The sequence below is a fragment of the Podarcis vaucheri genome (assembly GCF_965113315.1).
Source record: "Podarcis vaucheri genome assembly, chromosome: 13".
In the NCBI taxonomy this organism is placed as follows: Eukaryota; Metazoa; Chordata; class Lepidosauria; order Squamata; family Lacertidae; genus Podarcis; species Podarcis vaucheri.
The window spans coordinates 2,818,857-2,843,415 of record NC_138751.1 but is presented as its reverse complement, the minus strand read 5'-3'; the positions used below and the strand labels follow the sequence as shown (position 1 = coordinate 2,843,415).

Genomic DNA, 24,559 nt, shown 5'->3' with positions numbered 1-24,559 from the left:
TCCCATTCTAGTCTTTTATCAGAAATAGAAACAACATGAGATTCTTAAGGATGCATTTCCTGCCATCATACTTGATCTTCCCTGGTGTTGCCCTCTAACCTCTGCCTACTAGGCAGCAAGGCCCATTGGGAACCTTGGAGGCAAGTGAGTGACTGAGCAGCTGGAGCTCGCTCAGATTTCAGCATCATCCTGTCTCCTGTGGGGTAGCAAAGGTTATTGTGGGCCTTTATTTTTTAAAAAAAGAATTAAAAAACTTCTCCCTTCCAGCTTTGGCCCGTCATTGTTTTCTGTTGTGGGATTCTTGGTACATTGCTCCTTAATTAGTCATTTTATGTTCCCTGTGACTAATGTTTGTGTGGGGGAACAACAAGGGGAGAGGACTTCCTTTCGTTATTTCGTTTCATTTCATTTTCTATCATCACTAGCAACTTGCAGCAGCTGAATAGCAGCCCCGCAAGCCCTTGTGCTAATGCACAGCTCCCCATTCACATCTGTGGGTGTTGCACGATGGTATATTCTGTGAATCCCATTTTGAATGAGTGGAGGAAGTGCAATACCACTGCTTGCACAATTTTTTTGTTTTGTTTTAACTTTTAGAATGATCCCCTTATGAGACTTGTTCTGTACTGAGTTGAATAGGATCCAAAAGGCAGCAGTCTGATTGGTCCTAGAACAATAGGATTCAGAATGCAGCAGTCTGGTTGGTCCTAGAACAATAGGATCCAAAAGGCAGCAGTCTGATTGGTCCTAGAACAATAGGGTCCAGAATGCAGCAGTCTGGTTGGCCCACAGGAGCCACCCAATCCAGCTCCAGGTGGAAGTGAATCCGCAACCAGATTGACCTACTGGTGAATCCCGGAATTAGCCAATCACGTGGGGCCCATTGTGTAAATAATGTATATAAAGCAGACATTCTGGGGGAACTTCCATTCCTCCTCACCACTATGAGCTGAATAAAGAGCATGAAATCCACTCTCGACTCCGAGTATATTTCAAGCCTTTTCTTTCCTCACCTAAAATCTGCCATGGTATAAAATGTGCGGCCACACAAGGTGAACTGCTGCTGTTACATGAGGAAGTTGTCTAGCTCCACTGTTGGTTTTGCATCCCTTCTCCTTGGATAAGACCACTATACAGCAGGGGCTGATAGTTTTGCCCTGGGTCTGGATTACTAATCTGCATGCATGTTCTTAACCCAGTCCAACCCAGATCCAATAGCAAGGAAGAAATCCGTGCACTCAAATGCATAGAATCATAGAACTGTATAGCTGGAAGGGACCCCAAGGGTCATCTAGTCCAACCCCCTGCAATGCAGGAATCTCAACTAGATCATGCATGTCAGATGACCATCCAACCTCTGCTTCAAAACCTCCATGGAAGGAGAGTCCACCGCCTCTCAGGGGAGTCTGCTCCACTGTTCTTCCTAAAGTTTAGTTGGACTCTCCTTTCTTGTAATTTGAATCCATTGGTTTGGGTCCTAGTCATGAATATATTATGTGTGGGGAAGAAAATCCTAGCTTAAGCCAACTGGGGCTTCTAGTTGAGCAGGGCTAGTTTATAATGCCAAAGCTGTGGTTTGGATTCTGTGGCATAAGAAGAGAGTGCTTGTCTCTTAGTTGCCATACATTTGGAGCTGGGGCAACTGACCTCCAGGGCAAAAGGCATGGCAGCCAGGAGCCCCAGCCTTTCTCTCGTATTAGAAATTGGGTACTAACTGAAGCATGTCAGTACTATAACACCTACTCTTCTCTTTCACCGCACCAGGAGAGAATAAGGATATTTGGATTCTATAGCCGATTCAGTGGGAGAGAGTCACCTAAAAACAACAGAGACGTGAAAGGTACCATGACATGCAGGTTGGGGTCGGAAGTCAGAATATTGTCAGACAAGCTGAAAGACAGACCCCCCCACCCTGCACTCTTTGTTTCTTTTTGCACTGTAGATCATGTACATGTTACCTGTAAGCCTCCTGCCAAGAGGATCCGAGAACCAAAGGGTGGGAAGAAAAATGTATCGGCATCAAACAAGAGCCAAGAAAAGGTTGGTTCAGTCTTTGCACTGTTAGAAATGTTTAGGCATCTCCCTGCTTTTAACAATCTGGCTGCTGCAGACGGCCCCGTCATATATTTTCCTAACAGTCCATTGTGAGGAAGGTACATGTTATTGGTCTAATGAAGTTTTAGTAGGTCTGTCATGTTCTCTCTGTTAACATTAACAAATAGTATCTCTCTCCTAGCTTCTGCCTGAGACACCAGTGATGAAATCTGATGGAGATTTCAAAAAGAAAACCAACATAAAAGGTGAGGTTTTGACAAGTCACCCTCTCCAGCAACCTCAACCTCAGGCCTCTCTTCTCTTTTAAGCTATGTGCCATAACTATGAGTGCAAGCTAGCGTAGGCTACTGGCAGGATCAACTTGGGGTTCTTCCAAACTGGTGTGTGGTTTTTTTGTGGGGGGGGGGGCAGGGTGTATTCTGCAACATGTCGTTGATGCAATCAAGACTACAGTTTCCACTTTATTAATTGTTCTTCTGTGCTTCCCCAATGCTACCAGGTTGTTCCCATCTGTAGGGGCAACTTTTGTGCTACAGTAAAACAAAAACCGGGCAACAGCCACCCCGGAACATTTGTGTTTACTATTTATTTATGTATGCAAATATTTAGAAACTGCACTTTTGTAAAAAAGAAAAAGAGAGAGAGATACAAATCACAAGGTGGTATACAACCTGAAAACACAACACTGCAGTAAAAACAATTTTAAAATGTCAGGCACATCATTAAAATCTGGTTGGCAAAGAATCTGAGGTTTGAAAGGCCCATTTAAATACAGTGGTACCTCAATTTACGAACTTAATCCATTCCGGAAGTCCATTCTTAAACCAAAACCGTTCTTAAACCAAGGTGCACTTTCCCTAACGAGGCCTCCCGCCGCTAGTGCCCTTCCACCATACGGATTCCGTTCTTATACGAGGTAAAGTTCTCAAACCAAGACACTGTTTCCGGTTTTGCAGAGTTTCTTAAACCGCACTGTTCTTAAACCGAGGTACCACTGTAATACAGTTTTTAGAAGACATCTGAAAACAAACAGGGATGACTCCTGATGAACCTCTACTAGCGAGGCGTTCCACCGGGCAGGGAGTTTCACAGGGCTTGGTCCCTGGTAAGGCCACCAGAACCTGAGGGGCATGTGGGGCCTCCAAAAGTGCCCATCAGAAGACCTTTGTGATTGAGACGTAGCATAAGCAACCAGGTGGTCCTTAGAGTACTTTAGGCCCAAGCTGTTTAGGGCTTTGGGAATTAACACAAATACCTTGAACCCAGCCCTCTGGCTAATTGCTAACCAGTGCAGTCTTCTCAGCAGCAGAGTGGTATGCTGTCAGTAGTCTGCTCCTGTGAGCTGTCTGGCCACCACATTCTGCGCTAGCTGCATCTTCTGGACCAGCCTTTCTCAGCCTTGGGTCCCTAGATGTTGTGCTACAACTCCCATCATCCCTGACCACTGGTCCTGCTAGCTAGAGGTGGTGGGAGTTGTAGTCCAACAACAACTGGGGACCCAAGGTTGAGAAAGGCTGTTCTGGGCCATATAGAAGGGCAGCCCCATGTAAAACATGTTGCAGTAATCACGTCTTTGGGGTTATCAGTACATGAACTCCTGGGGTCAGGCTTTCCTAGTCCAGGAGTGGTTGCCGCTGGCACTCCTAGCCACAGAGGTCACTTGGGCCTCTAATCACAAAGATGAATTCAGGAATACCTCCAAGCTGCGAACCAGATCCTTTGGGGGGAATGCTACCCTGTCTAGAACAGGCAGTTGACCTTTACCTTGGACACAGGAGCCATCCATCCACAAGGCCCCCGTATTTCTAAGTGTCAAGGTCAGCTTGTTGGCCCTCATCCAGTCCACCACTGCATCCAGGCACCGGTCCAGGGCTTGCACAGCGTCTCCTGACTCAGATGTAATGGAGAAACAGAGCTCAGTGTCATCAGTATACAGATGACACCTGGCACCACGCGTCCTAATGACTACTCCCTGTGGCTTCAAATAGGTGTTGTGTAGCATTGGGGGGAAAGAGGTGCTCTTTGGCACTTCATAGGGTAAGCACCAGGGCCCCCAAAGAGCATTCTCTCTACTTGGGGCATGATCCTGCAAGGTAGGAAGAGAGGCACTGTGGCACAGTGCCACCAGTTCCCATCCCGCAGAGTCAGCCCAGAAGGATACCGTGGTCAATGGTATCAAAAACTGCTGAGAGATTGAGCAGGGTTGCACTCTCCCTGTTATTTTCTCTATAAAGGTCATCCATCAGGGCAATCAAGGCTGATTTGGTCCTGAACCCAGGTCTGAGCCCAGGCTGGGATGGATCTAGTTGATCAGTCTCATCCAGGAACGTTTGCAGTTGTTTCGCCACAATCCTCTCTATCGCCTTCCCTAAAATGGGGATATTTGTGACCAAGTGATAGTTGTCAATTGGGTCCATAACCAGCTTCTTTAGTAGTGGCAGCACTGTCACCCCCTTTAAAGGGGCAGGCACCTCTCCCTCACACAGTGCAACATTCACTACATCTTGGACCCACCTGATCAAGCCCCCACAGCTTGTTTTCACCTGCCCTGAAAAGCAGAGATCCATAGGGCATGTAGTCGGGCACATACCTGCCGGAACCTTAAAATGTTATGAAAAGTTATAGGATTTTAGCAGGAAGGTATGGGGCATACACCAGTTGCAAATAAAGCAGTGTGACCTCCCTGAAACTTCTTGCAGGCACAAGCAGCATTGAAAGTCTGCTGGTTTGTAACCGCACCATAACATCATGAGCACAAAGCATGATGCATACTCAATAAAAAAGATATCTGGAGTGGCCCCAGGTTAACCTTAAATCCATCAAAAGGAAGAAGGAAAGTAGCATATATACAACTTGTTCATACAGGGGCAAAAAAAAGCAAGTCATCAACTGAAGGTACCCCACTTTCGTCAAAGAGGAGCAGGAAAGAGATGGCAGTCCCCAAAGCTGCTGCTGTGCCGAAAGGATCTGTTCAAACGAAGGCACGTTGGGATGCTCAAAAAGGTAAGAGAGAGCTCCTTGCTCTGTATGTAGTGGTTAAGAGCGGTAGTCTCGTAATCTGGGGAACCGGGTTCACGTATCTGCTCCTCCACATGCAGCTACTGGGTGACCTTGGGCCAGTCACACTTCTTTGAAGTCTCTCAGCCCCACTCACCTCACAGAGTGTTTGTTGTGGGGGAGGAAGGGAAAGGAGAATGTTAGCCGCTTTGAGACTCCTGAAGGGGAGTGAAAGGCGGGATATCAAATCCAAACTCTTTTTCTTCTTCTATGTGAGAACATAGCTGTCAACCTTCCCTTTTTTCCGGGAAATTCCCTTATTCCAGTGCTGCTTCCCGCTGCTATCCCAGATTGTTAGATATCCCGTAGACTGTCCCCGGGACAGGTGAGGCTGCTGATCCCTTATTTTCAAATCTGAAAGTTGACAGCTATGATGTGAGAAACCTATAATGTTTGCTGCTATGTCAGCCCAGAAGCACAACTGGGAATGAAATCCCAAGTTGTGAAGCCTTTTTGTTATAGTTCAATAGTTGTCTGACAATCTATTTAGCACCCGGCAAAGGAAGGCGGTAGAAGGGACTGTTTTGCTCTGGCGAGACGGGTTGTTCTACGCCCTTAGATACGGGAGAAGATATCATTCTCCTCATGCAGGAGAACTCTCTGGGGAGATCTTCACTGGCTTTTGTGTTCCTCTCAAGGTTCTAAGAGCTCGTTCGCTGCTCCATGGTCTAAGAGTGCCGCAGCTGAGCAGCTCAGCTCTTGCAGATACGGCAGCAGCCCTCCCTTAATGCCCTCCAGTTATCCAAGCAAGGAAGACAGTATGAGCAAGGCTGATGTCTCCCCAGTGGCAGAAAGTGAAGTGATGTTGAACAGGGGTGTTGCGGGCCTTGAGGAGTCAAGTGAAGGCGTGGCCCAGGAGGAAGAAGAAGATGAAACCTTCAGCAGCCAGGAGATGGCTGTCTTTGCTGAGGAGAAGACTTACTCTTCTGATGAATTTTCATTGATCTTGTTTGAAGAGTAGCCTTTCAGAAAGAGGTGTGTCCTGACCTCAAATGTAAAGGGTGGATAATTTCTTCATCTAGATAAGCCTTCCCCACCCAGCCTCGTGCCTTCTAGGTGTTGTGGACTACAACATAGTCGTGAGTTTGAGAGCACTGATGAAAAGTAGACATGCTAAGCATAGAAGGATGTGGGGAAAAGGTTCTTGCAGCTTTGATTCTTGAGTTTAATCCACCTAGGAAGTTTGTGACAGCTTGTTTTTAAACAGGGCTGTGAAAATCCCCCTTTCCCGTTCCTCGGTTAAACAGGCAACTGGAATCACAGCTATAAACAAGGCAAGGAAAGTAAATTCACCCTTTAATAAATCTGATTGACTTGTTTAGAACTTAGTGCAAAAGAGAAACCAGGTGAAATGGCAATCAAAATTTAGGAGTTGTTTTCCACCTATTTGGAAGGTTACAAAAGATCTTGTCTGTGTTTAAAGATGTACAACATTTCCCCCAGTTGTTTATAATTACAATTCAGCAAAGCTCTATTAAAATCTGGTTTTGGATCTAACCCAGTGTCCTCCTGTTTTACTGATATCATAAATGCTAGAAGCATGGTTGCACACTCGTAGGGAGACTGATAAAATATACAGTGAGAGCCAGTGTGGTGTAGTGGTTAAGAGCAGCGGACTCGTAATCTGGTGAACCGGGTTCGATTCCCTGCTCCTCCACATGCAGCTGCTGGGTGACCTTGGGCTAGTCACACTTCTCTGAAGTCTCTCAGCCCCACTCACCTCACAGAGTGTTTTTTCTGGGGGAGGAAGGGAAAGGAGATTGTTAGCCGCTTTGAGACTCCCTAGGGTAGTGATAAAGCAGGATATCAAATCCAAACTCTTCTTCCTCTTCTACAACACACACACAGCTACCCCAGTTGGGAGGAATAATTAAAGCCACTCATTCACACAAACATAGACTATGGAGTGATAGGCTGTTGTCTGCAACAAAGGCACCAACAAGTTTGTATCAGAAAGCTTTGCATTTAACTTCTGAGCAACAGCCTGATCTTATTAAAGTTTTATTCAAGGTACAACGGCACATGGACAGCAGACCAGGGCTGGGGAATCTGCTGCTTTCTCAGTGTTGTAGGAAAATAGTTCCCATCATTCCTTACCATTAGCCTTCAGCAGGGGCTGAAGTCGTCCCACAATATTTGGCCACAGGTTTCCCTGCCATACACAACCAATCTTGAAAGAATCTTGTTCTGTCACTTCTCACTTGGCTCACGAAACAGCTATCTAATGTGTTCATGTCAGCCCTATATACTTCTTTCAAATCCATTAGCCTGCTTGTCTCCCTGCCTCATTCAAGCTCAGTGCATGAAAGATAGGGACGCGGAGCGCCTAGGGCTTGCCGATCGCATGGTCGGCGGTTCAAATCCCCGTGGCGGGCTGAGCTCCCGTCTTTCAGTCCCAGCTGCTGCCCACCTAGCAGTTTGAAAGCACCCTTAAGTGCAAGTAGATAAATAGGTACCACTCCGGCGGGAAGGTAAACGGCGTTTCCATGTGGTGCGCTGGTGCCGGCTCGCCAGAGCAGCTTCGTCACGCTGGCCACGTGACCCGGAAGTGTCTCCGGACAGCGCTGGCCCCCGGCCTCTTAAGTGAGATGGGCGCACAACCCTAGAGTCGGACATGACTGGCCCGTACGGGCAGGGGTACCTTTACCTTTTACACTGAAGTGTGCATTGCATTGCTGTTCTTTTACCTGTCATTTGGCGGATTTGTTCTTTTAACTTTGCTGTAAGAAATCGAAAGAGAGAAACTCTGGGCTGTAGGAAGAGGATAATTAGAAACTATAGTTTCCTTGAGAGACGCACTGTATACACATATTCTTCAATTTCCCCTTCGTTCTCATTTACAGAGCTCAGAGCAATGTGGTAGAGTGGTTAGAGTGTGGTCTGGAACCAGCCCGGCTGTAGGAAACCCAGACACAGATTGCCATTCAGCCCTGTAGTTCACTGGGCAGCCTTGATTCAGACTACCTCGCAGGTTTCCTTTGGAGATAAAATACGGGAGAACAATGATCAATTTAAGTCCTGGGAGGGAGGCTAGGGTAAAAGGCAACAGAAATACAATGGTAGTAGCAGTAACGGCAAAAATTAATTTAAAAATAAAAGCACCCGAACAGCTTGTTCAGCAATGGAATTTACCATTAAATGGAATCCTCTATTCTCTGAACTCGCTGAACATCATTCTAGCTAGTAGAGAGGAAAGGGTTGGAAGGAACAATCAATGTGCTAATAGCTTCACACCTCCTCTCTATAGCTTCACAGTGGGGTGGCACTAGCCATGTGCCAAGATTCAGAACTCCAGACTTCCGGGGTTGACGCGATCTAGGAATGGCGGATTCCCTCCGAGCTCCGGAGGGAATCGGCTCAGCAGGGGACGGGTCTTTGCCGTGCCGGCGACACGGGGACCCTTAAAACCGCAGGCGCAGTGCCTGCGGACTGAAGACTCGGCGGGTGCCTTAAGCGCCCCCCCTGATTCGCGAAGAGCCTTTTTAAAGGCTGCGGAGGGGATACGGGGGGTGGCGCGGCACTGAGAGTCCATCGCTACCTCTGCTGAGCGAAGCCGCGAGCCATGACCGGAGAGCGCTGACTTCCTTCCTTGAAATTCGGCTGAAAAAACAACCCGTGAGTAATTTGGACTTGGCTTTTAAGAAATTTATCCACTGAATTTGAGACGATCGGGGGATGTGCTAAAAGGAAGTCCGCACCCCCCACCTTGCAGACGATCTAGAGCAACGAAAAAAGAACTAAGCTGGAGTGCCTGCCCTGTAAAGGGTGAGTTTTAAAAAAAAGACAGTAACTTCCAAGATTTGGAAATTTTGAGCAGGAGAGAGGAGTGTTGGATGTTTTGTGTTCTGTTGTAAACAACCCCCCCTCCCGGGCCCGGGAGCGTCCTGCTTTGGAGCTGGATTAAGAAGTGCAGAGTTTGACAGCTGTCAAAGCTGTCAAACGGACTGTTAATAGTGGAAAATTGCTACCTAAGTTACCTCTGGATTAAAAAGAGTTACAATTGATCTAAAATTGTTGGAAATAAAGAAACAATAACAAGACAAAGGACTGTTGGGGAAAAGAATACTAAGTAACCAGATTCCCTCTAGAGGGAATTCTGTGGAACTACAATGGCTGTGGATGGAAAGATACTGGGAGAAATCGAAAGGATGTTCTATTTGGTCGGAATCTTACAAGAGCAGACTACGGCTATGAGTGAACAATTGATGACCTTGACTTCTGAAACAAGTAGTCCTGCTGAATGTAACGAGGACCTCAATGAGAAAGAATCCACAGCTGAACCAGAAATGATAATAAAAGAAGAGGAGAAGACAAAACAAGAAAGAGAAGAAGTGATGTGGGAAAATACCGAGCAGAAGCTGATGCCTGTGGAATACAAACAAGGAGATTATTGGAGCAAATCTACTATAAATCCACGAAAGATGCAGAAGACGAAAGTGGAGGCCCTGGGAGTCTATGAAATTAAGGAATTTAAAATAAAGAAATATAATCGGGGCCTCCACATAGACTTTGACTTTGATTACCTTCAAGATTCATGCCTTGTGGAAACTCTTCAGCAGCTGTTTGCAAATATGGGAAGAGACTTTGGATTGATGGTGAAAGAACTCTTTCGAGATGTGACGACTGGCATAAAGGATTACCAACAAGACCGGCGGAGAGGGACTGAAAGAGACTGGAGGGCCTCGGACGTGAGGAACCCGGGCTAGGAACTGTTATTTTGGACATGTTTTGGGAAGGGACGCAAACCGGGGATGGGAGGGAGGGAAAAATTAAGTTCTAACAACACTCATGATTATGGGATTTGGTTAAAAAGATCATTATTCAAGACAAAATGGGAAATCGATGGAAGGGAATTGAGGTCCAACTTAGAAAAAATTAACTTTGTTTGTTTTTATAAAAGGACTAATATTAAGACAGGGAAATGCCAATTTGCTGACATAAATTTGGAAATGGGGATGTAAGGGAGGGGGTAGGGGGAAGTCATTGACCAGGGTTAGGAAATAACATTTTCGGGAAAGTATATATGTTTGTTGTTGTTTTTTTTTTTTGTTTTTGTTTATGTGTTTATTTGTTTTTTGCGTTTTTGTTTTTGTCTATATAAAATGTGAAAACCCAATAAAAATTTTATAAAAAAAAAAAAGATTCAGAACTCCACCTGCTTCTAGCTGTCACTTAACAGCTGATAGAAAGTTCCAGAATCCAAGTGTGGTTTAAGTGGTCCAGGTACATGTAGCTAGTGAGCCATATCTTGATCAGTTTTGCTGCATAAGTAACTCCTTCATTTACTCTCCTTTCACCCAGTGATTGGAATTTAAGGAAGGCCCTGCTGGAATAGACCTGAGAACTCGGGAGAGGCAGAGCTAGCCAAAGAGCAGTGCGCACGTGAGACGAACATTTGTTTGAGTCAGCGTCCTTCCCCAAAAAGCACTTTGACTGGGGATTCCTGATAAAATATTTGCCTCTGATTAAAAGTCAGACCTGTCAGTCACCTTGGACGATTCCTCCCTCTCAACCAAGGGTGTATTCTGTAAGCTTGGTTTTGCTTTTTGCAAAAAATAGCAGGGTTTCTTTGTTGTGACTGAGCGAGCAAAGCACCACAAGGTTTCAGAGGGAGGGAGCGTTCCCTACTTCAGCTTGTGGGGGCCTCATAGAGATCCCTCCTCGTGGAAGCACCAAAACACTCCCAAGGCGCCCTGATTCAGCTTGGGGTTTGTTTCTACTCCTCTTTGCTTTCGAGAACACCTTCCGAGTTTCTCCATGTCTTTCCGCTCTCCCTTCCTCGAGTCTCCCTTGCAAAAAGGGGATAATCAGATCATTTGAAAATGCCTCACTGACGTTGGCTAAAAGTATGGAAAAACTAAGCCGCTCGCTTAATTTGCATAATTTATTCAGATTAGGGAATGTGGCTTTCCTGCTATTTTGCAGACTTGGGGCATTTATTCTTGGCAGAGATTATAAGATATTTATTAAAATTTTCAAAGTATTACAAAGTAAAAATAAAAAAAAATAAAATAAATACAAAATAAAAATGGTTAAAAACAACTCATTTTTCCATTACTTATTTTTCATTAGCTTATTTCCCGGACCTCCTCACGCCTCCCTTTTTTGTATTCCAGTTCAGTTTGTTGGTTCAGCAAATCCTTACCCTCTTTGTTTATCCTAATCATTGATCTTAAAATATTGTAACGTTAACTTTTTGCCTATTAATAATCCATTTTTCATATTCCCTTATAGTATTACAGCTGAAAACCACTTAATTTCTATCCAACATCATTCTAACATTCATTAATTTTACAATATTTCTGTAGATAGTCTTTAAATTTCTTCCAATCTTCTTCCACCGACTCTTCTCCCTGGTCTTGGATTTTGCCAGTCATTTCCGCCAGTTCCATGTAGTCCATCACCTTCATCTGCCATTCTTCCAGGGTGGGTAGATCTTGTGTCTTCCAATACTTTGCAATGAGTATTCTTGCTGCTGTTGTGGCATACATAAAAAAAGTTCTGTCCTTCTTTGGCACCAATTGGCCGACTATGCCTAGGAGAAAGGCCTCTGGTTTCTTCAAGAAGGTATATTTAAATACCTTTTTCAGTTCATTATATATCATCTCCCAGAAAGCCTTAATCTTTGGGCACGTCCACCAAAGGTGAAAGAATGTACGTACCTTCAGTTTCTTTACATTTCCAACATTTATTATAGATTTTTGCAAGCTTGACTGGGGTCATGTACCACCTGTATACCATTTTCATAATATTCTCTCTTATTCTTGGTGGAGATTACACGGTGCATGGAGCATAATTAAGATCCCTGCCCCCACAGCATATATTCTCTCTATGGATTAGTTTATCAGTACCTTTCAGTTAAATTGGCTGTGGCCTGGAGCGCCATTTCACGTTTCAGGGTGTGCCTGTGTCGTGGGACAGAATGACAGATGAACGGCAGGTGGGCGGGCCGCCACTCAAGTCTTTCTTTGGCGTGGCTTCCTGTCTCTGGACTCTTGCTTCTTGCCCGCCCAGTGGCTTCTGGAGGAGAGTGGCTAAGTTTTTTTGACCCGAGGAGGAGCCACCAGCTCTTTGCTGCCTCCATCCACCCCTTTGTCTCTCTCGGCTGCCTCTTCGTGCCCTTGAAGGCTTTCGCCTGAGACGCTGGGAGAGGAAGACGCAAACCACAGTGCTGAGGGAAGTGGCGTCTTGCCCAAGGTCACCTATGACAGAGACAGGAATAGAAAGGGGGAAGGGGAGCCACTTCCTGGCTTCCCATCCCACGCATGCCATGGCTCAGAAATAGGAAGTTGGCATGGGATTCTCACACTGATTTAATATACATGACTGGGCACAACATGCTTTTTTGGCTAGGAGGCAAGAACTTGAAAGTGACTTCTACAAAAGAGAGACCCAAAATATTTAGCTAACAGGACCTGCCTTCTCTCTTCCCCCCCTTCTATTCATCTTCCTCCGTCTCCCCTCTTTCCTTTAACTATGTCAAATATCTTGGATAAATTGCTGAGGCATTTTATTCTTAAAGAACAAAAAGGATTCTTTTGATTTGTGAAAGGAAAAAAAGGCAGGCCCTGATTTTTTTTGGGGGGGGGTTGTTGTGGGGGAAGGATATTTCTTTTTCTCTCTTTTCTCTTTAATTTTTTTTTAACCCAATAGCTTGAAGTTCCTGCAGCATTTTTAGGGGGTGACTCAGCGTTTGGCTCCAGCCACTTGTGTGTTCCAGACAGATGCCCTGGTCTAGATGTTGAGAAATGCTTGTTTTCGTGGCCGGCTGCCTTGAATGAGGCCAGTCCATCCCTGCAGCATTCCGCTTCTCCCCCCCCCCCATTTTCTTTTCCATATGGTAATGAGCATTGGTCTTGTGCATGAGGATTTATTTATTAATGTGAGGTATTCAGACAGACGTGGGACGCGGGTGGCGCTGTGGGCTAAAGCCTCAGCGCCTAGGGCTTGCCGATCGTAAGGTCGGCAGTTCGAATCCCCGCGGCGGGGTGCGCTCCCGCTGTTCGGTCCCAGCGCCTGCCCACCTAGCAGTTCGAAAGCACCTCCGGGTGCAAGTAGATAAATAGGTACCGCTTACCAGCGGGAAGGTAAACGGCGTTCCGTGTGCGGCTCTGGCTCGCCAGAGCAGCGATGTCACGCTGGCCACGTGACCCGGAAGTGTCCCCGGACAGCGCTGGCCCCCGGCCAATAAATGTGAGATGGGCGCACAAACCCCACAGTCTGTCAAGACTGGCCCGTTCGGGCAGGGGTACCTTTACCTTTACCTTTATTCAGACAGACCTGGACTTCTGTCTTTATTTGGGTGTTTTTTTTAAAAAAAAAGTTCTTCCCCACCTTTTCCACTTCAAACAAAAGCACCCATCGTGGCGACAAACAACTGGGATTGAAACAAAATTTGAAACGTCACCGCACAATCCAAAACCGGCAGGCTGATGCCAAAATTATGGGGAGGGAGACAAAATCAAGCAAGGGCCAGACCAGGCAAAGAAAAATGTCTTAAGCAGAAAATCAGCAATGAGATGGATTCGAGACAGTATGCTTCTGAATACAGTGTTACCTCGGGTTACATACGCTTCAGGTTACAGACTCTGCTAACACAGAAATAGTGCTTCAGGTTAAGAACTTTGCTTCAGGATGAGAACAGAAATCGTGCTCTGGCGGCACAGCAGCAGCAGCAGGAGGCCCCATTAGCTAAAGTGGTGCTTCAGGTTAAGAACAGTTTCAGGTTAAGAACGGACCTCCAGAACGAATTAAGTTCTTAACCCGAGGTACATCTTAAAATCTTTGATCTGTTGCATTGGAAGGAACCATCTAATAGCCCAACTTCCTGCAATGCAAGAATCACTGCTAAAGAATCACTGGCAGAGGGCCATCCAACCTCTGTTGAAAAACCTCCAGTGGAGGAGAGCCCACCAACTTATGAGGGAACCCCTTCCAGTGCTGAAGGGCTCTTACTGCCAGGAAGTTCCTCCTAATGTTTAGTCGGAATTTCCTTTCTTGTCATTTGAATCAATTGTTCTGGGTCTTCCCCTCCGGAGCAGCGGAAGGCAAGCTTGCTCATCATCCATGTCACAGCCCTTCAGATGGCTCACTTCTCAGTCTCCTCTTCTCCAGGTTTCTCCTCTGCATGCCTTCCAGCTTGCCAATACCCTCCTTAGACACATCCAGCTTTATTCTGCACATCCCCCCCCCTGCCCCGATTGCAGCCGTCTCCAACCATGTGCCCTCCAGCTGGTTTGGACAACTCCCATCAAACACCAGTGTGTGGTTGCCGGGAGTTGCCATCTAAAACATCTGGCAGGTACCATGTTGAGAGGGGAGGCTGCTCTAGGAGGAGAACCAATTGGGGCCTGCGTGGGTTGGCTGGAGCAGAATGAAACACACATGCAGTTCATTATCAGACAAGGGAGAGTTAACAACAACATCATCATCATCATCCTTTTTCTTCTTTGGCAATCACTCGTAGCTGAGTAATATTGTCTTCCATAAACACAGTTTTAACAATGAGTCCGTAAGTGACTGTGGAGGCCAATTCTGGATCCACACGTCCTTCCACAGTGGGGACATTGGTTTCCGGGCAGGAGTTGATCACGGCGTGGATTTGCCAAGCGTGCCTTCCTCGTAGCACGTTTCTCCCTTGCGTCCTGAGTCTGAGTGTCTTCAAAGCCCATGACACCTTTGGTAAAGGCTGTTCTCCAACTGGAGCGTTCGCAGGCCAGTGTTTCCCAGTTGTTGGTGTTTATACTACAATGCTGAGGTTACACCAACGCTCCCATCCCTTTTCTCCTTTGCTTTGGAATATAAGGGTTATGCCCAGGGTTGGGGTCCCAGTCATTGGAGGCTGGACCATTCAGGCCAAGGGAGCACTGCCCCACTAACCTCCGCCTGCCCCAGCCTGCCTGCCTGCCTTCTTATTTACACCCAGCAAGGGCGTAGTTGACGCAGGTGGCGCTGTGGGTTAGACCACAGAGCCTAGGACTTGCCGATCAGAAGGTCGGTGGTTTGAATCCCCGCGACGGGGTGAGCTCCCATTGCTCAGTCCCTGCTCCTGCCAACCTAGCAGTTCCAAAGCACGTCAAAGTACAAGTAGATAAATAGGTACCACTCTGGCGGGAAGGTAAACGGCGTTTCCGTGCGCTGCTCTGGTTCACCAGAAGCGGCTTAGTCATGCTGGCCACATGACCCGGAAGCTGTACGCCGGCTCCCTCGGCCAATAAATTGAGATGAGTGCCGCAACCCCAGAGTCGGTCACGACTGGACCTAATGGTCAGGGATCCCTTTACCTTTACTTTTTAAGGGGGTAGTTTGGGCTGTCATTGCCTCTAGCGCCACCTACTGTTGGGCTCCCTGCCTCCCACCCTACCAGCCTCAATGGGCACCAGACACCAGGGCATGGTGCCCGCCACATCTTTACAACCACAGCTGCAAAACTTGCAGGGAAAGGCCACAGCTAGGTGGCAGAGCAGCCCCAACAGCATCTCCAGGGAGGGCTGCCTCCTGAAAGAGTGTTAGAAATTAGCACTTTTCTTTTGTTTTTGTAAAAAAACCCAAAAAACCAAAATCATTTTATAATGCATACGAAACAGAGAGAACAAAGCTATAACAACAGATGAAAAACAAACCTGTAAAACGAAAAGCACTTAGAATGAGTACAGTTGCGCGTCAGTTAAAATAACAAAGCCCAAGTAAAGAACATTAGCATTATCTGATTCTTAAGTGTCGTTACAGATTTGCCAGGATTGTGACCAGGGTTGTCTTGAGAATTGTCCTTCTGCTGTCTATGTAATAAAGGAATGCCGGATCATATAAGAAGCACCTGGAGGCTCTGGTCCTTGTGGACATCTCAAGTTCACCCCCCTCATGTCACCATCACACACACACACCCCCGGGTGGTAGGTGAGTCTGAGAGGTAGCAACCGTCCAAGGCTGCTCCAGGGGAATGAAGGCGGATTTGATCTTGTCTGGGGTTAGACCTGATGAATGATGCTGGGATCAGTGGCATAGCGTGGGTTGTCAGCACCCGGGGCAAGGCAAGTAATTTGCGCCCCCTAACCCGTGGATTTGCGCCCCCTAACCCTAACCCCCAGATGTTGCGCCCGGTGCGGCCAGCCTCCCCTGCACCCCCACGCTACGCCACTGGCTGGGATGGCAACAGATGGCTGCGTTTGCCAACTTGGTGCCCTGCAGATGTGGTGGGAATGGTGGTCCTGCACATCTGGAGGTTGACAAAGGATGCCATACCAACGAACGTTCCAGGGAAGCTCTCCCCGTCTGAGCTTTGCACGTGACGCCCAAATTAGTATCTCAAAACATACTGCGGAATCACACACAAACACCCCCCTACCACCACCACCAGAACTGAGCCCCTTTTGTGCAAACGTCTGTATCAATTTACGCAAGCAGCGATGATTCCATTTTCTCCTTGCTCGCTCCCCTCTCCCCACATTTTCCTATCTTTAGGGCAGGTTTACAAAATTGCAGCCATCCTTTTCCCCTCTCATTCATTCCCCCCCCCCACCTTTCCTGGAAAGAAAGGGGGGGAATAAACACACACACACACACCCCTCCATCTCCCCCAAAATTGTCCCTTCCTGGCTGACATTGGGATGAATGGGGGTGTTGGATGGGGGGGGGGAGGGAGATGCCCCCCTCTTTGCTGCTGGAATTCTGGTGTTGCAAGAGATGGGTTTAAAAAATATATATTTTAGGTAACCGATTCTCTCTCCCTTTCCCCCGTTCCCCTCCCAGCTGTGTGAGAAACCCCGGATCCAACGGAAATCCGTGCTTTTCCATGCCGGATACGCGGCTTGCAAAAGCTCTCTCTGGCCGCTGGAAAGGGGGAGGCGGGGGAGAGAGGAATGGGACCCGATGGTCACAGCAGTAGGGGAGGGAGAAGGATCTTTCGCGGTGGGGGGGGGGTGGGCTGCGGAAGGAGGAAGAGCCCCTGCATCCTTCAAAACCAAGACCTAACCTTGCCTCCTCTTCTGATTCAAGGATCCGGAGACACGTAAGTCGCTTTCTTTTGTTACAAAACCCCCTTTTCCAGTGGTGGGGATAACGTAGACCAAGTTGCCGGCGGCGGAGGGGGGGGGAGGAGGGGGGGAGGAAAAGGAATATATTGATGGGGGCTACCTGCTTCGTTCCTCTGGGGACTCCAGCTGGCAAAAGCGAGGAGGGCTCGGGTTTTTATTTTCCTGTCTTCACTAGGAAATATCCAAACCCACCCCCCCTTTGCCAAAGCATGCGTCAAACCCATTCACAACAGCAGCACCCCACTTCCTTTCTAGAATCTAGACACAGAACCGTTTCCTTGAGTTTATGGGGGCTGGAGGGGGGGGTTGCTCTTGGGGGTGTCTCACCCCACCAGATGTTTCAGATACACATTTAGATGTTTCAGATATGATGGGGGGGAATATTCATTCTGTCTCTCCCCCCCCCCACTCAAGAGCCTTCCTTCCCTTAGAGTCTCTTTGATTATGATTAATTCTATTTTTTAATTATTTTTTGCCACAGTTTTTGACTGCAGGAAGGGAGGAAAATGGTTGGCTGGCATAGAAGAGAGACAGCCATGAGGCTCAGACCAGCCGACAACGGAAGCCTTGCAATGCATTCCTAAGGAAACTGTTGGATCCTTACACACACACACACACACACGGAACCCCCCCCCCCACATTCGCACAAGGGGGAGAAAAGAACCCTGAAAACCCTCAACCCCACCGATTTCCTACCCGTTGCTCTAGAGTAAGCAGCCTCAAGGGGGTGATGACGCACATGGGGGGGTGGCAGGATCCTTGGAAGGGATGCGGTTAAAAGACTCATCTCCATGGACCTGGGGGGGGGGACATGGGTTTGATGGCTATTGACCGGGTTTGGGGTGTGTGGGGTTTTCTTTTTTTAATTGGAGGGGGTGGGGAGACTCTTGTCTGGAAAGCTGAATGATCAGATTTGCTCTCGGAGAACTGGACGGTGTAGAATTTTCATAGCAGCATCCTTCTAAAGTGTCACTGTCTTTGTATAATGTAAGGTTGGATGTGTCTGTGTGTTTATATGTATATTTGTGTGTGTAATGCTCAGTGGTGTAGCGTGGGTTGTCAGCACCCGGGGCAAGGCAAGTAATTTGCGCCCCCTAACCCGTGGATTTGCGCCCCCTAACCCTAACCCCCAGATGTTGCGCCCGGGGCGGCCGGCCCCCCCTGCACCCCCCACGCTACGCCACTGGTAATGCTATGGAATACAGTTGTGTGAGGGAGAGAGATTTATCATATGCAAACCTCTTGGGAATGACTTGTGCAAGAAAACTGATATTCTTGCTTCCTCCAACCTGGTGCCCCCTACCTGCTTTGGGCTACAACTCCCACCCACCAGCTGGGAAGGCTGAAGAGAGTTGTAGAGCAAAGCGGCTTGGACTGGAGGTCTCCAAAGCAACGTTGCCCACCATTGCCGCTTCACAACAACAGAATCTCCTTCTGGAGATTCACCAAAGTCCCGCTCTGAACATTTTCCGGGAGCATTGTAGTGATTTGTTTATTTAAGTTGTGGCAGGGAGTTAATCTTCTCAGGGTCAGATTTAACCTGGCTGTATTTTAAAACACGTTGGTTTTTTTTAATACGTCCTCCCAGAGGTTGCGCATTTTAATAAACAAACCTGTGGTATTATCTTGCTAGCATAGAATCATAGAATTGTAGAGGAAGAGAACCTAAGGAAGGGCTATCTAGCTCGGCCCCCTGCAATGCAGAAATCGTGGCTAAAGAATCTGACGAATGGGCATCCAACTTCTCTGTAAAATATCTTCTAAGGAAGGTTGAGTATTGCCAGTGGTGTAGCGTGGGAGTTGCAGGGGGGGCTGGCCGCACCGGGCGCAACATCTGGGGGCTAGGGTTAAGGGGCGCAAATCCACGGGTTAGGGGGCGCAAATTACTTGCCTTGCCCCGGGTGCTGACAACCCACGCTACGCCACTGAGTATTGCACATTTGAACGGATGCATAAAGCGCTGCTAGATCAGGCAGTTTCTTTTTGTTTTAGTCCAGCATTGTGTGTGTGTGTGTGTGTGTGTGTGTGTGTGTGAGAGAGAGAGAGAGAGAGAGAGAGAGAAAGACTCATAGAATTGCAGAGTTCCCAAGGATCATGTAGTCCAACCCCCTGCAATGCAGAAATCTCAGCTAAAGCATCCATGACAGATTTGCCATCCAACGCAGTCTCCATGCTGCTAAAACAAAACACTGAGACTTGCTTCTAGCCAAGGCTTTGCTGGAAGTCATGAACCTCGTTGGCTCTGGAAACCTGTGAATCTGTTTGCTGGTGTCGTCAGGCAAGAGTGGGCGGGTGCGTGGGCCAGATCAGTTCCCCAAACTGGGGAAAGGGTTACCATCTGAGTCAAATGGTGAATCCGCAAGGTGCCATCTTTTCAGTGCAGTAGGCAGAGACCTTACAGGCTGAAATCCTCTTTCGCGGGGCTGCATCTATATAATCTTGGGTGGCCAATAGCAAGGGGAGGGGAGTGTCAGTGGGTGGGGCATGTGAAGCCCAGCCTCCCACTGGGGAGGAGCCAGCCAATCCTAACCCTCCTCTCTCTGTGTGTGTCTTCCCCATCTCCAGGCGGATAAGATGCTTTAGCCTCCTGACTCTAGCACCGTGTCGCGCTCCTCCTCCCCCTTCGCAGCCATGCCGCCGCGCCCCTCGTCCGGGGAGCTGTGGGGGCTCCACCTCATGCCCCCGCGGATCATGGTGGACTGCTGCCTCCCCAACGGCATGATCGTCACGCTGGAGTGCCTGCGCGAAGCCACGCTCCTGGGCATCAAGCATGACCTTTTCAAGGAGGCCAGGAAATACCCACTTTTCCACTTGCTGCAGGTGAGCCGACCCTGGGCAGCTAAGACAATGGAAAACCGGGAGAGGGAAAGCTTCAGCAGGAGAGGGAATTAGCGAGCCAGGAGCAAGGACCTCTGGCTTAGTAGTCCACAACATTAAAATGAGTTCCCAGTGTGATGCAGCAGCAAAAAAGGCTGATGCAATTCTAGGTGGCATCAACAGAAGTCCAGTGTCCAAGTGAAGTAATTGTTGTTGTTGTTTAGTCGTTTAGTCGTGTCCGCCTCTTCGTGACCCCCTGGACCAGAGCACGCCAGGCCCTCCTGTCTTCCACTGCCTCCTGCAATTTGGTCAAACTCATGCTGGTCGCTTCGAGAACACTGTCCCACCATCTCGTCCTCCGTCGTCCCCTTCTCCTTGTGCCCTCCATCTTTCCCAACATCAGGGTCTTTTCCAGGGAGTCTTCTCTTCTCATGAGGTGGCCAAAGTATTGGAGCCTCAGCTTCAGGATCTGTCCTTCCAGTGAGCACTCAGGGCTGATTTCCTTCAGAATGGAGAGGTTTGATCTTCTTGCAGTCCATGGGACTCTCAAGAGTCTCCTCCAGCACCAGAATTCAAAAGCATCCATTCTTCGGCGATCAGCCTTCTTGATGGTCCAGCTCTCACTTCCATACATCACTACTGGGAAAACCATAGTTTTAACTATACGGACCTTAGTGAAGTAATAGTTTCACTCTGTTCTGCCTTGGTCAGACCACACCGGGAGTGCTGTATGCAATTCTGGGCCCCTCAGTTTAAGAACAATATTGACAAGCTGGAAGGTGTGCAGAGGAGGGCGACCAAGATTATCAAGGATCTGGAAACCAAGCCTGATGAGGAACAGTTGAGGGAGCTGGCTGTGTTTAGAAGGGAGAAGACTGAAAGATAATAGGATAGCCATCTCTAAATACCTGAAGGGTTGTCACATGGAAGATGGAGCAAACTTGTTTTCTGCTGCTCTGGAGGGCAGGACCCGAACCAACGGATTCAAGTTATAAGCGAAGGCTGGGAGAGACTCTTCTGCCACTCAGTGTAGACAAGACTGAGCTAGATGGATCAAGGATTCCATGTTTTCCTATATCGTCCATCAGTTTCCTTTTGAAGCTATACCGTTGCTCGGTCCCTGCTCCTGCCAACCTAGCAGTTCAAAAGCACGTCAAACTGCAAGTAGATAAATAGGTACCACTCCAGCGGGAAGGTAAACAGAGTTTCTGTGCGCTGCTCTGGTTCGCCAGAAGTGGCTTAGTCCTGCTGGCCACATGACCCGGAAGCTGTATGCCGGCTCCCTCGGCCAGTAAAGCGAGATGAGCGCCGCAACCCCAGAGTCGGTCACGACTGGACCTAATGGTCAGGGGTCCCTTTGCCTTTTAAGCCCATTGCCACACCTTGTGGCAATGAGTTCCGTAAGCCAGTGGTGCGTTCTGTGTGACCAAGTTACTTCCTTCTGCTCTTCCTGAACCTATCCCCACATCAATACCATTGGGCGACCCTGCATTGTAGCACTATGAGCAAAGAAGGAAGGAAGACAGAGAATGGCAGAATCATACAATCACAGAATTGTAGAGTTGGAAGGGATCCCCAAGGGCCATCTAGTCTAACCCCCGACGATGTATCTGGGAAACGATTGGGTTAGGGAAGGAAGTCTAGTTCATGGGAAGATGGGTCTCTGCGAGGTGTTCAGTGTCTGCCTTTGCTTCCCTACCCAGGAGGAATCTTCCTACATCTTCGTAGGGGTGACGCAGGAAGCCGAGAGGGAAGAATTCTTCGACGAGTCCCGGCGCCTTTGCGACCTCCGTCTCTTCCAGCCCATCCTGAAGGTCATTGAGCCGGTGGGAAACCGGGAGGAAAAGATCCTCAACCGGGAAATTGGTGAGTCCGAGGCCAAACTAGACAAGGGGGGGGGCAGTCGAGTGGTACCCAGAAGGCTTGATGGTCAAGTGTCCCTGCTTTGCTCCCAGGGTTTGCGATCGGGATGCCCATCTGCGAATTCGAGCTGGTCAAGGACCCCGAGGTGCAGGAATTCCGGCGGAACATCCTGTCGGTTTGCCGCGAAGCCGTGGAGACCCGTGGATCTGCGGGGCCCCCGAGTCAGGCTCTGTATGTCTACCCCCCTAATGTGGAATCCAGCCCAGAGTTGCCCAAACACGTGTACAGCAAACTGGACAAAGGTAAACAGGGGCTTTATTAGGGGCAGAGGGACAGGAATTGGGCATGTTTCTATAGCATGCATTTAATTTTTACGATGGAGGGGCAAAATGTTTTGGCGAGGAGGCACTGTTGTGTGTTTTTAAAATCTGGGGAAAGGAGAAATGTGGCTGGAGGAGAGATACCACTTTCCCCGAGTGAACCCGATTAGATTAATTTCCTGATGGCTTCCCTACAAAGCCATTTTGGACCATTATAGGTTCAGGTCTTTGTGACCTGTTTCTGCTGTTAGTATCTGTGAGAACAGAAGTTCAGTTATGAGAGCAAAGATATGCCTGGGGTCCATTTTTCCTCGCCGGATGTCCCCTTGTGATGGGTTGCGCACAAGACACATCATCATATGCGGACTTTCGGCGAGGAAAAATGGCAGGCGCCACGGCAGCGAGCAGCTCCTGAAGCCAGCCAGAGCCAACTGCGCTCCGGGCTGCTGAGGCTGTTGCTATCAATTTTCCTGGGGACAGATTTGCGAATCTGGGGACGGGATTTGTCCAGGGACAAATTTGCAAATCCAAGGATGGGATTTGTCCAGGGACAAATTTGCAAATCCGGGGACAGTCCCCGGGAACCGGGGATGTCTGGTATCCCTACTGTAGAGTAGGCCAGGCTGAGATATAGTGACTTCGCCAGAGGGTCCTCCCATTCCCTCTCCCCCCCCGCCTCCCCCCACCCCGGCCACGCTGACCATGCGCTCTCTCTCTCTCTCCGCCGCACCATACCAGCTCACCCGAATGACAGTTCCTTGTCCTGCTTTTCCCCCCCACCCTCCTTCCGTCTCCTGAAGGTCGGATCATAGTTACCATTTGGGTTATTGTGTCTCCAAACAACGACAAACAGAAATACACCCTCAAGACCCCCCACGACGCGCTGCCGGAGCAGGTGATCGCCGAGGCCATCCGGAAGAAGACACGGAGCATGCACCTGTCGCCGGAGCAGCTGCGCCTGTGCGTGCAGGAGTACCAGGGGAAGTACCTCCTCAAGGTGTGCGGCTGCGACGAGTACTTGCTGGAGAAATACCCACTCAGCCAGTACAAGGTGAGGTGGCCCTTCCTGCCCACAGCCCTGCCTCCCTCCCTTCCACACCCCACGCCACTCACTGCCTCCCCTCTCCCTGCTCCCCTCCCCAGTACATGAGGAACTGCATCACCATCGGCCGCCTGCCCCACCTGATGCTCATGAGCAAAGAGAGTCTCTACAGCCAGCTGCCGGCCAACGTCTTTGTGCTGCCCTCCTACGCCCGCCGCTCGGCCACCTCTTCCCACGTCAACGGAGACGTCCCCACCAAGTCGCTCTGGTCCATCAACAGCCTCCTGCGCATCAAGATCCTGTGCGCCACCTACGTCAACGTCAACATCCGGGATATCGATAAGGTTGTGGGGGGAAAGGAGCAAGTGAAGCCAGGCATCCAAGTTTCCCCTGGGAGGGAGTAGGGGGGTCATACAACTCGCATTGCACAGACCGACTCCCTGTTTATTTTTTATATTTTGTTGCATTTATATACAAAGCAAAACAAAGGGTGGCAAATTTTGCTAAATTTATTCTGTGGGAGGGTGGCTCCTTGGAGAGGGAAGGGGCCAGTGGTGTTAAGAGCAGGAGACCCCCGGACTCTTCCTCTTAGGACTCATAGAAGGGACCCTGAGAGTCACCTAGTCTGAAATATACTCTGAGTCGAGAGTGGATTTCATGCTCTTTATTCATCTCATAGTGGTGAGGAGGAATGAATGTCCCCTCAAAGTATCTGCTTTATATACATTATTTACACAATGGGCCCCACGTGATTGGCTAATTCCGGAATTCTCCTGTAGGCCAATCAGGTTGCGGATTCACTTCCACCTGGAGCTGGATTGGGCGACTCCTGCAGACCAATCATACTGCTGCATTGTTCTAGGACCAATCAGACTGCCGCATTTTGGATCCTATTCACTCAGTACATAACATAGTCCAAACCCCTGCACTTCTGGAATCTCAGCTAAAGCATCCCTGATTCAGAAAGCCACCCAACCTCTGCTTAAAAACATCCAAGAAAGGCGATTCCACAACCTCCCGAGGGAGTCCATTCCACAGTCCATACCGTCAGAAAGTTCTCCCCAGTGTTTAGTCGGCATCGCCTTTCTTGTAACTTGAATCCATTGAATCCCTTTCCAGATCTACGTCCGGACGGGGATTTTCCACGGCGGGGAGCCCCTTTGCGACAACGTCAACACGCAGCGCGTTCCGTGTTCCAACCCTCGGTAACTGTGGCATAACTAACGGGGAGCTGCCTTATACTGACCCAGGGCGTTGGGGGTCCACCTCACTCACAACGGCCTTCATTGAGATCTGTGGCTTTCAGAATTTCAGGCAGGGGGGGGGTCTTTCCCAATCCTGCCTAGAGATGCCATTGAGGATTCGACTTGGGA

The 24,559-nt window shown here is 48.7% G+C and overlaps 2 protein-coding genes and 1 long non-coding RNA gene across 8 annotated transcripts in view; 2 read left to right on the top strand and 1 right to left on the bottom strand.

The window, feature by feature from the left end:
• ZCWPW1 (zinc finger CW-type and PWWP domain containing 1) overlaps window positions 1-6,609 on the top strand; it is a 33,518-nt gene extending 26,909 nt beyond the window's left edge. For all 3 annotated transcript variants that reach the window (XM_082197677.1, XM_082197678.1, XM_082197676.1), the window contains exons 13-17: window positions 1,765-1,840; window positions 1,943-2,040; window positions 2,237-2,300; window positions 4,921-5,058; window positions 5,751-6,609. In XM_082197677.1, coding sequence (XP_082053803.1) covers window positions 1,765-1,840; window positions 1,943-2,040; window positions 2,237-2,300; window positions 4,921-5,058; window positions 5,751-6,073 — 699 coding nt within the window. In that variant the 3' untranslated portion in view covers window positions 6,074-6,609. The remainder of the gene's footprint in view (window positions 1-1,764; window positions 1,841-1,942; window positions 2,041-2,236; window positions 2,301-4,920; window positions 5,059-5,750) is intronic.
• A 6,822-nt stretch (window positions 6,610-13,431) lies between these two features.
• Window positions 13,432-16,367, bottom strand: LOC309518159. The gene is made up of 2 exons (XR_014213374.1): window positions 16,240-16,367; window positions 13,432-16,085 (listed from the first exon to the last, which is right to left on the bottom strand). It is a non-coding gene; the product is annotated as an uncharacterized lncRNA (long non-coding RNA).
• LOC309517919 (phosphatidylinositol 4,5-bisphosphate 3-kinase catalytic subunit alpha isoform-like) overlaps window positions 15,716-24,559 on the top strand; it is a 31,482-nt gene continuing 22,638 nt past the window's right edge. For 2 of the 4 annotated variants that reach the window (XM_082197539.1, XM_082197536.1), the window contains exons 1-8: window positions 17,009-17,119; window positions 17,626-17,853; window positions 19,710-19,964; window positions 21,665-21,827; window positions 21,917-22,126; window positions 22,945-23,195; window positions 23,288-23,530; window positions 24,306-24,391. In XM_082197539.1, the coding sequence (XP_082053665.1) occupies window positions 19,776-19,964; window positions 21,665-21,827; window positions 21,917-22,126; window positions 22,945-23,195; window positions 23,288-23,530; window positions 24,306-24,391 (1,142 nt within the window). In that variant the 5' untranslated portion in view covers window positions 17,009-17,119; window positions 17,626-17,853; window positions 19,710-19,775. Of the gene's footprint in view, window positions 16,005-17,008; window positions 17,120-17,625; window positions 17,854-18,675; window positions 18,914-19,709; window positions 19,965-21,664; window positions 21,828-21,916; window positions 22,127-22,944; window positions 23,196-23,287; window positions 23,531-24,305; window positions 24,392-24,559 lie in introns of those variants that run through there. The other 2 variants (XM_082197537.1, XM_082197538.1) reach the window with 2 other exon arrangements.